Source organism: Oryzias melastigma, linkage group LG1 (assembly GCF_002922805.2).
Source record: "Oryzias melastigma strain HK-1 linkage group LG1, ASM292280v2, whole genome shotgun sequence".
In the NCBI taxonomy this organism is placed as follows: Eukaryota; Metazoa; Chordata; class Actinopteri; order Beloniformes; family Adrianichthyidae; genus Oryzias; species Oryzias melastigma.
The window spans coordinates 5,402,373-5,415,917 of record NC_050512.1 but is presented as its reverse complement, the minus strand read 5'-3'; the positions used below and the strand labels follow the sequence as shown (position 1 = coordinate 5,415,917).

The following is a 13,545-nucleotide window of genomic DNA, read 5'->3' as shown; positions in this document are numbered from 1 at the left end:
TGGAGTCCCTGATCGACATTTGTCTTCCACCTCATTTTTTTTAAATATGAAAACATCATTTGTATTAAAAACTACAAAAAATTCCCCTATTCTTTCTGTCAATAGTGTGCTGATGTCATAGCAGGGTGCCCTCTGGGGTTACTTGATTTCAAAGACCGAGGTTTGACATCCCTGCTTTCAATAAGCTGGATGGAAACAAAATCATGACAGACCCAGGAGTGAAGGTTAAAGGTTTTTCTCGTCTAGCTTCAGGCTGTTTAAGAGTGGACCAGAGACTGAGGACGTTTAAACCAGCTGCAGTCATACATACTCCCTGTTTGGGGGCAATATTACTAAAAAAAAGGGTTAATATGTGCACATATATTATTTACTTCCTGTGGTTTCCTTCTGATGAGTTCTTGTGTAGCTACGTCATCGGTCTACACCCCGCATGCGCTATGATGGTCCGACGCTCAATGGAAACGCTCACTTGAATTACCTGGACTATTCTGAACCAGCCAAGAGGGGACTGGTTAGGTCTGTACTGCTCACTGGACAAGTGGCAGAAGTGTTCAGAGTTCAGTGTTTCTCACTGCTTATCTTAATGACATAATGAAGTTGCCAAGGGGAAATGATTTCAGAATAAAACAGGATTTCCTTCTCTGTAGCATTGACATCCATCCATGCATTTTCTGAATCCACTTTACTCCCGTTCAGCCACTGGGTTTCTGCCGCCATTGTTGGATGAAGATGGGGAACACTTCAGGCAGTTTGCAAGGCCTCACTTCATAAACAAACAATCCTTATTCCAAATCAGAGGCATGTATACAGGTCAACACTGACATCAACTTTGGGAGAAAATAAACCATGGGATTAGAAACAGTTTCATGACAGGTCAGAATCATGAAACTGAAGAGTGCTGGTTGTCAAAGCTGAAAGCTCTGATGTTCCGTTAGTGAATGTTGGGAGAAAAACAGGTTCAATTGATCTTGCAAATACAAACAGGCTCAATTCAATGTATTTCCATGTGTTCAACTGAGATCAGAGGGGAGTGGACCTGACCGTGAAGACCAGGAAGCTCGGCATTAGATTTTGCTTTGGTTTGCAGAGTTCATTTATCTTCTCAACCCATCCCTTTTATTGTCCCTGTGACGCAACATTTCCCAACAATTCCACTAAAATCTCTTGACTGTTTGCAGCTCCCAGTGATACTATGAAACACAATCAAACTATTTGACAACGGTTATGGTTAATGGATTCAATGGGTAGTGTGTACAAATATGCCTGTTTATGATTTGGTAGTTATGTCCAGAAGATGGTATCATCTTTTTTTTCTTCATTTTCTAATAATATCTTAATATCTTAACTAGGTTTGGTATATCTAGTTTTCTGTTGTCTTTTTGTTAATATTCCTTATAAACAAACAAATAAACAAAACAATCTGCATTACATTACATGTTTTCTTCTTTAGTCCGATTTTATATTCATTACACACTGAACGATTCTTGTGTGTGAATACATAGACTCACCATACTAGTGTTAATTGGTGTCAATTGTGTCCTTGTCCCAAAGTTACCTGCTTTTCCTCTCCCTGGAACTGACGGTGTCCTAATGACTTATGCACTCTAGTGCAGAAAGTGACGGTACATTGCTATCAAGGTGTTCTCAGGAAGAGGACAGGAGCTGTGGTTGAGCAACACTGTCCTGGTAAGAGATACCAGGGTTAGGAATGACTCCAGACTTCTACTGACCTAAAAGCTTATCAGAAAATGGTGGAGACAAACCTTTTACAGTGAATGAACATCAACATTTTACTGCTCAGGCACTTTGAACTATAACCTCTTCAGTCATAAATTTTTTTACTGCACAGCTAGGAAGAGATGAGTCAAAAAGTGACTCACTTTGCTTTAAGAGAAGATATTAAGGTGGAGATTATATGGAACACCATGATTACATTTTTTTTCTAAATGTTGCTCAAGCAGTGACATTTATGTGATGTTGGGAATGTCCATCCCCCTATAAAAAAGACACCTCAGGGCTCTTCTCATAGGTAGACACCCATGAACCAGTTCCCACCCTTTCTGTAAATAAGCAGCTGTATCTATTCCTCAGACGAGGTTTGGTGGGACACTTTTTACTGAAGACTCGTTGAAGTCATCACTCCTAAGAATTCATAGGTAAGATAGAATTTTCCATTCCTGTTAATTTGCATTTGTAAAATGCTTTTTCATTCCAGAGCCCAAACGTAACATGAGAGGTCAATAATTTATGATTTATAACAAAGCTGCTAACGTACAATTTATTAATACATTTTAAACATTTTTCCTCATGTTGGAAAATGTTTTGGAGGAAAAATTAACTCATTTTTATTAATTGTTTTGGGTTTTTTTTTTTTGTTTTGTTGTTTTACTATTATAGAGTTTCTGAATGATCTGTGTGAAAAGTTAACCATAAAATGCATTGTGGGATGTGTTTGTCGCATCCCACTTTAAAAATGTTTGAATATCTAAGCTTTGAGAAGTTCCAATTCATTTCATTTCATATAGACATTTTAATGTATCGGTATATAACATGCAAAATTGGCAATAATATAAAGGATCTAATTTTGGGAACTTTTTATATTCTTGTTGGGAGGGATTTTTTTTCTTTCTTTTTTTGCTTAATCAACCTTTTATTCCTTAATCAAAGCACAAAATTATCTTATGAAACTGTTTCTGACGATAGATATTTTTTATACGAAAATGACAAATTTTTGATCTTGGAATGTTCTTCTGAGGTATTTTTCAAACCAAGAAGCAAAACAAAAAATCTCATTGGATAGCTGACAAAAACAGAAATAAAAAGTTTTTTTTGCATCAGAGAGTAATACCCTCACAACCCACTGAAGCCCTACTCTGATGTCATTTGTGTGTTTTTTTTCGGCATGTTCCGTATAATGGAGGATCTTTATAAAGAAAATGTATCCTAAAATTCAATTCCTTTTATTCACAATCAGGATTAATTACTTACAATGAATCATATTTCCTCTTGAAAATTAGTTACTATGTAGCACCTGACTTTCAAATTTCATATTGTAAATATTGTAAAGTCATCTTTCAGTTTTATATTTTTGTTTTATATTGTAACCCTGTTTAAATGAAGTGTGCTGCTGATCTTTTGGGCAGGTCACCCTTGAAAAAGAGATACAATGGCTTTTTTACCTGGTAAAATAAAAGTTTTAAAAAACATAAAATAATAAAAAGATGAAAATATGCAGTTTTTAAAAAAAGCCTATTTTTAATTGGCAGGCAACAAGCTTCGTGCTCCGGTCCTTTCCAGTGAATTTACTTGTAGATGACTAGATTCATATAAATCTTTCTTTCCTTTCCTCGTCTGAGCTGTGCTCAGAACTGCACGGCTGGATAGCTCCAATGTTACTCGCCATTTTTGTTGCCCGCTAATGTTAGCTTGGAGTTGTTAGAGGCTATAAGCTATAGCAGGAAGGATGACGAGGGGGGGGGGTTGACGATGCAGAAACTATGATCTAGAAAATGACAAATTGGGGGGGGGGCTTAAAACGGCATGATCAATATTAAAACACCACTAGAAAAACGTTTGCAATAGATCAAAAAAATGTGGGTCTTTAAGAACCTGAACAACCCTCAGTGAAACAAAAACACGAAAAACAATATTTTCTGATCATTTGAGTTTAAGTTCTTCAAAAAGTTTACAAGTTGTTGGGTGTACTTGGTTTTGCTTGTCTCCACAGTGGAAACATGTCGTCCCTGGTGGGTGTAGTCCTGCTGGTCTTGGCTGTGCTGACCCCCTCACAAGCCTTTGTTCCCATTGGGGGAGGGACCTCCACCCATGTCAGCATTACAGGAACTGCTCTGCTGCAGAAAGTGACGGAGACGTGCCGGGCTGTGGCTGAAGATGCTGGTTATGAATTCAACCCCACGGTGAGGAGTTTAAACTACCAGCATCATATACTAGAAAAGAATGGCAACTTCAAAAATAAAGACTATTCTTTGGTCTTAAAAAATATTTTTATCACACTAGTTTTTTTCAGTGTATCAAGATTGGTTGTGGGGTTTTTTTTAGAAGAGTTTAAGTAATGATAATTAAAACATGTTTTATATATTGTACCAGCCAAGTAAAGTTTCTTATTCAGAAATGGTTCTTCATACTATAAAGTAATACTTAATAAATGTATTTATTTTTTAAACAGGGGGTTATGTGTTTTTCTTTGCTTTTCAAAAACAGCCTTGTTGGGAATATAGTTTCAAGTTCAAGTGATTTGTCAAAAAGCTTCCCTGTGTATTTCGTTGAAGGAGTAAACAGTGAAGTTTTCTTTTTTTAAGTCTTTAGTGAGATCCTACTGCAGATTCAAACACATATTCTATCAATCACAAAACTAATTCACTGTAATGCACAGAAAAAAAGAACAATGAATTTGGTTCCATGCTACAAATGAAAAAGAGCTCCTTAGATTTAAAAAAAAAGATGTTTCATCATGAACATTGTCCATTTCTGTAGCCTCGTTTCCACTGAGCAGTCCGGTACGGTCCAGTTCGATCTGGTATCCATTGAAAAACGGAACAGAACAGTTGGGGCGGAGTCACTGTTGCCACCTATTCGTTGGCAGAAAGTGATGACGAATAGGTGGCAACAGTGACTAGAAAACACCAGTATCACTAAGCTGGCGATTCCGTTTTGCTCTTTAAGGTTGAATCCTTCTTAGCCGCCCACAATGTTCTTACAAACTTCATAAAATTCCTGTTTTACACGATGTACAAAAAGTAAAGTAAGAAAAAGACGAGCTGCTCGATGACCTCTATTGTTGTTGTTGCTCTTCTAGTCATCGCACGACAATGACAAAATGACACGCTAGCGGTCTATGCTATGCACCGTGAAAAGAAACCGCTCAGTAGAAGCGAGGTTCAACCGAGTGGAAAAGCTCGCCAGAGTTAACTGGACCGTCCTGTACTACTCCCCCTGTACTGGACCGCTCAGAGGAAACGAGGTTTATGACACCACTTTTATGTGTGTACCACAATGACAAGCACACATAAAAATCATCATAATTCTTAAAGAAGGGAAACCTGGTGCCTGGCAGTGTGAGATGTGCTTCTGTCATAAGATAACTTTATGACCGTGTACAAGAAACATAACTCATATAAACAATCTCATATAAACTTAGACTTAACCAAATGTAACACTGGTAAGGCTTTTGTGGTTTTTGACAAGTGTGTACAAAACCTTTGAAATGATAAATGAAATATAATACCTTTATTGTTACAGCATGTTCCATATTTGCCAAATAACAAGCTGAAATCGTTTAACATCTTGTTTTTCTCTACTAGGGTTCCTCTCCAGAGGAACTGGTCAAAGCTTGTCTGGGTCCAACAGCGAAGGGGGAGGTTTCTGGTGCTAAGTTCCACTCAGCTCTTCAGGAAATCTACACCCAGAATGGACTGGTAGATCGGGATTTTGTCAACAGGTTAGCCAATCAGACTAGACTAACTAGGTATGATTAGATACGTTCAAATGCTTATGTATTCATGACTGTTCCTAGTGCTCCACATCACTTCAACTCTGAAGCCTTCTTGGAAGGACGTAACCTCATCACGCAAGGAATGGTGGCAATAAAGGCAAATATCCGAGAGACGAACTTTAAAGCAGCCAGGGAAACACTGGGGAGAATCCTTCACACTCTGCAGGTGAGAGGAAACAAACAAAATGATCAATAACTTATGGGAATCTGAGCAGAATCAGAGTTGTTGAAGACAGCCAAGCAAATTAAGGGTGGATTCAGACTGGACACCTTTGGTTTACTTAAAGTCAATCAGAGTTCATTTCCCCTGGTAATCCAGAACTAATTTTCAGTCTGAATACAACCAAGGAGACCCTGGTCTGGTACCAGGAACTGCTTTCTGACTCATCTTTCACTTTCATGTTTCACTAGCTTAGAACTAATTATTGTCATTTAAGTATGGACATTGTAAATGTGTCCTGGAAAGGAGTATTTCTCAAACTCACTTCAAATCTGGAGCCAGGTAATTATTTAAATGGGTTTTTAAAGATGTCTTAATCTAAAGTGAATTTGTGCTCTCTTTCTGGGTTTGTTCAAAAACATGATACAGACTGTTTTGAATTTTTTGAAATACTTCTTTTGCTTTAAAAAGATCTTTTAAAATACACCCGATGCCACCCTGAAATTTGTCTTCAAAGTATTTGAAGACAACCTACTTATCTCAGAACCATTTCCCCCTAGATACAGTACAAGCTGTGACAAACTTGTCATTTCAAACTATCAAATCAAAGGTCACTGGTTAATACTCAGGGGCAAAAGTCGTCAGTTTACAAATACTTTGCAAGTTGCAGCATTTTTCTCCAAATGATATCAGATCTTTAAAAATGACCCATTTAGGTGACAAAAAAAGGAAAATTATGAATTTTTTTGAGTCGTTTAAAAATAAGCCCTTTCTTTTACAATTCCACTACTGCTCCAAGAGCTTCATTGTCCTTTCAGAAATTTGACAATGTCCAAAATTCTGCTTCTTCCTGTGTTATGATGCTTTCTTTCGGGATTTCTGAACCTGTTTTAAAGTACCACTCCAACTATATTATTTTCTATTGCTAAAGTGTTCCCAGTCGTCTTTTAATTATTATTATGTTATTTTTAGCCAAAATTAATCAGCATGATGTTTTCTAAGACAGTTTCTGTAGAGCATCAGATCATTTAAATAGTTTTAATGTTTCTTACTGTGTGCATTTTATTATTGTTATATGTATTTTATATGTATTTTAACTGATTTTCTAACCTGTATTTTGTATGTATTTCTTTATTTTTTACTTGCGTACTTAACTGATGTTTTGAGATTTTTAGGTTGACAATTTTTAACACCTGTCCAGGGACTACGGATGAAAAATAGCTTTTGGGCTAATTCTGGCGCATTGCAGCGATGCTTTTGATGTGCACTGTCCCTGTGAAATAAACTAATAAATAAATAAATAAATTAGAAATACACCTCTGAGTTTTAGGTGGCACTGCTGGAACAGAAGTAACCTGGGTGTGCTTCAAGAGCACACCCAGGTAAAGAAAAGTGATTCTCCTCTGCGGCACACCGTGACCCCGAACCCCCTTGTGACGGAGGGCTCTGGAGGGTTGGCCCTTAATAAACTATTTCGGACACCACTTCCACTACAAATTCCCCTACAAATGGAGGGGTATGGGAGAAGGGAAGAATTTGGATTGGGCACAAGTCCCCTTCTGAATCAGTTCTGAAAATCTATAGTTTTATTTTATCTCTTCACTGGTTCTTTGTGTTTGTTTTATTTGGTTAATTTTAGCTTTAGAAATACTTTAACTTCGTCCCGCTCCCTCCAGTGCACATGCAGCAAGGGTTTGTTGGAAGTGTTTGCTACAGTTTTTGATTACTGGCCTTTTTAGGGTCAGTTATTACTCCTTATTTCAGCCTCTCCCAGGAAACAAAGTGCTTGTTGCCTGAACTTTGAACATTTTCACAACTACCTTTAGGAACATTTACAGTCTTTGCTATCTTTCTTTGTCCTCGTTGCTGAGAAAGATAACAACCATTTCCGACGAACTTGGATGTTTTTACACAATGTTACATAGGGACAGCAGATATGCATGCAATCATGCAAAAATTCTATTTAAGAGGATATGTTTAAAACGATTGTAGTTATTAGAATTCTACTCTGAGTTAAGAATCATGTTTTTTTAACAGTTTTAAATGTGTTGGTAAAATATCTGATGTCCAGCTGACAGCTTCACACAGTATCAGAAATATTTATTTGTATTTGCATTTATGCCAGCTTATTCAGCGTATCTAAGTTTACACAAGGATGTTTGTATCCAGGATTTCTACAGTCACAGTAACTGGGTGGAGCTGGGCTTCACAGAACCATACATCAATCTCATACGACCAGATCTTCCACTGGATAACCTGGCAGGTGAGTGTGTGTAACACAGACATTCACAAATAAGAGTCAAAAGGCTATTACACAAAATGCAAAGCAGGATATTTCTGTTATTGAAAGTAGATGACAAAATTTACTCTTAATTTGAAGCTCTTTGATGGAATCTATTGAGAACGTCTGTCTTTTTTAGAACCCTGTGATAAACCAGTTGTCTGAAAAACAACACAAGTGCATATTTTAATGTTATTAAAATAATGTATGAGATAAACAGACTATAACTGTTCTCTGGTCTATGCTTGTGTGAAAAGATGTGGACACTGCCACCTGCAGTGACTGCGCTAGTGGAACATGCCCCAATCCAGTCCTCCCCAACATCCTGACGGAGAAGAAACTCACGTCGGGCTACATGGGAGTCCACTCCTCTGCAAAGCCTAAAGGTACCAGGACACGTGTACACGTTTATTTGACTGCAGGAAACATCAGTGCAACATTTTATTGTACCTGAATTTGCTTTACACTTGTTGAATGATATAGCTTTGTTTTTTTTTCTTACATCAGTAAAATGAAAGAAAATAACTAATTTATGTTTTACGTATTTAAAATAATCCTAGCAGAAATAATTGCAACTCAGAACAGAGATCATTAGACTGAAGAACTCTCCTTGAATGACACTCACTCACTCACTCAAACACTTTAAGGTACTGTGGTGCTGTTGTTGAAGATTATTTTAAAGAATGTAATTGTGATAAAGAGAAAAAAACAAATAATTGACACCAAATTTTGATTTTTTTTTTTTAAGATAAAGCATGTAGTTGCCCCATAAACTTTAACAATCTCATAAATCTTCAAGTCACAATGGCAAACTTTCCAAGTTTTTATACAAGATTTAAATTGTTTTGATGAAGATTCACTTCCAATTCAAAGTTTCTTTAGTGCAGAACAGTAAGAAGATGTTTTGTGATTTAGTCTCAAATGTCTGAAAGCTTAAGCCTCCTATGACTCAGGCTCCTGAGGTCTTTGTGAATTGAAACATCCATTAAAATCCTCATTTAATTTTCATGTCGGCTGCAACATGGACTTTATAAACAATTACATCTTAAACAATCCAAGCTAATCATACAGAAACCCAAATTGACATAGTTTTTGTCTAAAATATTCTCAACTGTATTTTTAAAAAAAAGAAAAGTATTTTTTTCAAAGATGCAAACATTTCAACTTTGTGAAAGTTATCTTAAGAGCATCCAGTACTTACCTATGGTCATGAGCTCTGGGTCATGACTTAAAGAATGAGATCCCGACTACAAGCGGCTCAAATGAGTTTCCTTTGGAGGGTGGCTGGGCGCTCCCTTAGGGGTGGAGAAGCTCAGTCACAACGAGTGGGCTCAGAGTAGAGCAGCTTCTCCTCCACATTGAGAGGAGTCCTCCTGGAGAAGCAGAACAATGTTTATAATGTTAATGATCTAAACATTTTAGTTAGAACTTCTCCTTTAGAGAATCCATGTAACTCTGGATGATATTAACAATCTCATTATTTTACTAATACATTTTATATTATGTGAACTGTATCAGATTAATATAAATATATTCAAATTAAATAGTAGATTTTTCATGTATTTCTAAACAAACATGTATAAATTTGTACCCTTAAAATTTAATTGAATTGAAGAATCGAATCGATTCAGGCTCTTCTGAATTGAATCAAATTGTTTCTGGAAACCATAACTGATACCCTGCCCTATCCTGCAACCTGGTCCTGGATGAGCGGAAGAAGATGGATGGATGGATCTTAAGAGCGGTATGGTTGACAGGTTAAACTATGTTGTTTTTATTTCTGTGCTGTGGCAGGCAAATGCAGCCATGGAGGTCCGTCTGATATGACCAGCAGTGTCATTCCACGAGGCGGCATCAGTAAGGACGAGCGTCGGTCGGACAACCAGAACTTCCACGATGCTGCGGTGAAAGCAGCCACTGCTGCCAGCAGTCAGCTGCTTGAGGACATCCGCTTGGTAGTTGGGAACAATGACTTTTTAAGGTACAAAAGCAAAATCTAAAAACTCCAAGCCCTATTCATAAGTGAGTCAAAAGTGTCTTGAAGCATCGATTTTACAGAGGAAATTTTGAATCAATTCTTGTTTCTTGCAGAATGATGGGGATCGCTCGTGCGTCTGTCTTGTGCTTTGTTATCGACACCACCGGCAGTATGTCAGACGACATCGATGAAGCCAGATCTGTTGTTTACGAAATTATTGACAGCAAAAAAGGAACGCAAGACGAGCCTTCGGAGTACATCCTTGTGCCATTCAATGACCCACGTATGAAACGCTCCACATTACTAATCTTTGAACTGAACCATCTAGATCAGGGGTCGGCAACCTTTAACAGTAAAACAGCCATTTGGGCTTGTTTTCTACTTATCAAAACCTAGAAGGAGCCGTATAATCTTACTTTAGCCTTTAAGAAATTTGGATTTGCTAATGCTTATTAAGTAATCCTTACTTTAAAAATTTGCTTTCTTTTTATTTTTTTAAATGCCTTTTCCCCTCTTTGTCCTCAGCAGTCTTACACTGCTGGGTTTTGTTGTTTTAGTTTGGGGTTGGACATTAATAGTCTTAAATTGTGGGCTTTGTTTATTTGTTTTCTTTAGGTAGTTTTGGTTAAGTAGTCATTATCAGGAGCTGCTGACTCTGACGGTCGACATGTCTGGGTCAGCAGTCTCTATGACTTATTTTATGTTTGTCCAAGAAGCCATGAAGAGATAAAAGAGACACATGTGGATCTGGAGCCGCAGGTTGCAGACCTCTGATCTAGATATTACAATTGCACACTTGTGGACAGCAGTGCTGGTACTTCTCTGACTTCAATATTCTGAAACTGGTATGAGTAATATTTACCCAGGAAATACTGAAATAGACCAATAAAGAAATAGATATTGAATTGCAATTATTTAACAAAGGATTTGGGGGGAAAAAAACTAGTCAAATTTTTGAATAAAAACGATGGTACCCTGCTATACAGCAGGGGTGTTGAACTCAATCCCACAAGGGGCCAAAATCCAAAACACACCTTAGGTTGCGGGCCGAACAGGATAAACATTTATTGAAAAACCTAAAACTACATTTTTAGAATTTTAAAACCATAACGTTTTATTATAATTATAAACTAGGTAAATAGTATTACCTGTGATAATGCTAGTGTGAATGCTGTAAGCTGAATTTGGCCAATGAAGATGCTAGTGCTGAAACTAATAGCTAAAAATGCTAAAGCTGATAGCTGAAGATGCTGAAGTTGATAGCCAGGTAAAAATATTAGCTATATGCCGAATTAGCCTAAAAAACGAAAATAAATAAAAAACTTGGGTAAGCCAAAACAGCTAGCATGTAGCTGAAAAAAATAGCTAAACTTCAAAACAGCCTAAAAAACTGAAAAAAAATTCCTAAATAAGCCAAAACAGCTAGCATGTAGCTGAAATATTGGCTAAACTCCAAAATAGCCAAAACATCTTATAAATGCTGAAATAGCCCTAAAAGCTGCAGAATGCCAATTTTTAGAACTTTAAACTGTAACTTTTTAACATAATTCTGAATAATTAATAATTCCAGAATAAATCAACTTCAACCTTAAATAACTTTCAATATTTTACTCTCCATAAAAATATATATTTTTTTCAAATTTTTACATGTTAGAAATGAGTGTAAGATAACATCAGTCCATGAATAACAATAAAATAAAACAAAATGATTTGAAGGGACCAGATAGAATTACCCGGAGGGCTGGATCCGGCCCCCGGGCCTTGACTTTGACACATGTGCTATATCAAATATCATATACAGGTATAGTATATCTATCAAAGCATGCCTGATACAGCATGTTGTTGGGTGAATCTGAATATTCTTTGTAAGTTGAAGGCATTTTTACTGGTTAAACAGAAATGAAACATTCAGCGTATTGACCAGGGTAAATATATTCTGTGGAAAGTACTTTGAACTTCAGGTTACCCCTCGGTTGTCCCTGTATTCAGATTTTGGACCTATGACCAGAACAACGGACCCAAACAAGATGAAAGCTGAAATCTCTAAACTGACAGCAACAGGTGGTGGAGACACCCCAGAAATGTGCCTGTCAGGACTGCAGGTACTGAACGGTGAAAGCGTTTATATAGAAAATAAATGCAATTTTTTCCAGAAAAAAATAATAATCTTTCATCTAACCTTCATTTTCCCAGCTGGCCCTTACTGGTGCACCCTCCTCATCTCAAATCTATGTCTTCACTGATGCTACAGCCAAAGACATTGCTCTAAAGGACACCATTGTTGCCCTCATCAGAAGCACCAAGTCAACAGTAAATACTAAATTACTCTCCAATGTTCCTTTACAGTAAAGAGGTGAGAATAACTTTTATACTCCTCATTAGGTGTCATTCTTTATGACTGGAAGTAGTAGGAGACGCAGACGTTCTCTTAGAGCTGCTAGCTTTGAAGATTATAAAGACCTAGCTTTGGCGTCTGGAGGTCAGGCCATTCAGGTGTCAAAGGCACAACTTCCTCAGGCTACTGACATCATTCTTGACACCTCAACTTCTGCCTTGGTAAGAATATCCCACCTTGCAAATATCATTGAACATTAAAATCAAAGATTCATCATTCATTTTAGTCTTCTCCTTGTTTTTGTTTGTAGGTAACAGTTCTTCAGCGTGCAAGAGAGGCAGGAACACAGGAGACGTTCTCTTTTACTCTGGATGAGTCACTGCAGAATGTCACTATTTACATCACAGGGGGATCCGTTGCTTTTACACTAACCAACCCCGCCGGTAACTCCAAGTTTCATCTATTTAAACTAAGATAGTGGAACGTACACTGAGCACTTTGCTTTTATGCAAACATTCCAGGTCTGAATCAGAATCAAGGTCAGGTCAGCGGTGAACTGGGGACCATACAAACTGTTGGAAACCTGTGGAGAATTCGTCTTAATCCTGATAAGCAGGCGGGAAAGTGGACGATCAATATCAAGTCCAGTGCTCCTTTCACGCTGAAAGTCACAGGTGAGGTTCTGTTTATTTGTGGAATGAGTATGCAAAGACACGCACAGTTGCCTTCCTCAATTTCTGTGACACAAATTATTTCATTGCTGTTTCCAGAGAACAGCTTTGCATTTTTCAAATGTGAACACATAGTGCCTTTTCTTACAAGATATAAAAAAACACATTCCTCTCATTGGCACACTATGGAAAACAAGGGTAGACATTTCTTTTTCTTTAATTTTTTCATGTTTTTAAGAAGATACAGTGCTGCTTAAAAGTCTTTTTCATGTCATCCTTTCTTTGTTTTGTTTGTTTTTTGTGCCATTCATTTTCAGTTCACCTTATTTTTTTTCTTCATTTGCTTTGCTGCACAACCCTGAATGGTTTTAATCTAAAAAAAACAACAAAAAAACAAGTGAAGGGATGAACTGTTGCTAAAGAACAAATTAATAACAGTGAGAACAACTATGTTAGAATAAACTCAAGCTAAAGCAGATGATTTTCCGAAGTCATCAAGCTATTTCTCTAAACCACTTCAGAAAAGCACCACTGCTCATTTAGAGCAAACACAGAAAAGAAGCATTTCAATTTATTGTGTAGTGATTTTGTTTTCCAAACTATCCAGG

At 37.2% G+C, this 13,545-nt stretch overlaps 1 protein-coding gene across 1 annotated transcript in view; it reads left to right on the top strand.

Moving 5' to 3' along the window:
• Positions 1 to 2,006: 2,006 nt before the first annotated feature.
• LOC112157803 (von Willebrand factor A domain-containing protein 7) overlaps positions 2,007 to 13,545 on the top strand; it is a 15,792-nt gene continuing 4,253 nt past the window's right edge. Inside the window, exons 1-13 of the mRNA XM_024290818.2 lie at positions 2,007 to 2,156; positions 3,728 to 3,917; positions 5,322 to 5,458; positions 5,534 to 5,678; positions 7,842 to 7,935; positions 8,211 to 8,339; positions 9,748 to 9,934; positions 10,045 to 10,214; positions 11,921 to 12,033; positions 12,125 to 12,241; positions 12,314 to 12,487; positions 12,577 to 12,709; positions 12,788 to 12,940. Of these exons, the coding sequence (XP_024146586.1) occupies positions 3,735 to 3,917; positions 5,322 to 5,458; positions 5,534 to 5,678; positions 7,842 to 7,935; positions 8,211 to 8,339; positions 9,748 to 9,934; positions 10,045 to 10,214; positions 11,921 to 12,033; positions 12,125 to 12,241; positions 12,314 to 12,487; positions 12,577 to 12,709; positions 12,788 to 12,940 (1,735 nt within the window). The 5' untranslated portion in view covers positions 2,007 to 2,156; positions 3,728 to 3,734. The remainder of the gene's footprint in view (positions 2,157 to 3,727; positions 3,918 to 5,321; positions 5,459 to 5,533; positions 5,679 to 7,841; positions 7,936 to 8,210; positions 8,340 to 9,747; positions 9,935 to 10,044; positions 10,215 to 11,920; positions 12,034 to 12,124; positions 12,242 to 12,313; positions 12,488 to 12,576; positions 12,710 to 12,787; positions 12,941 to 13,545) is intronic.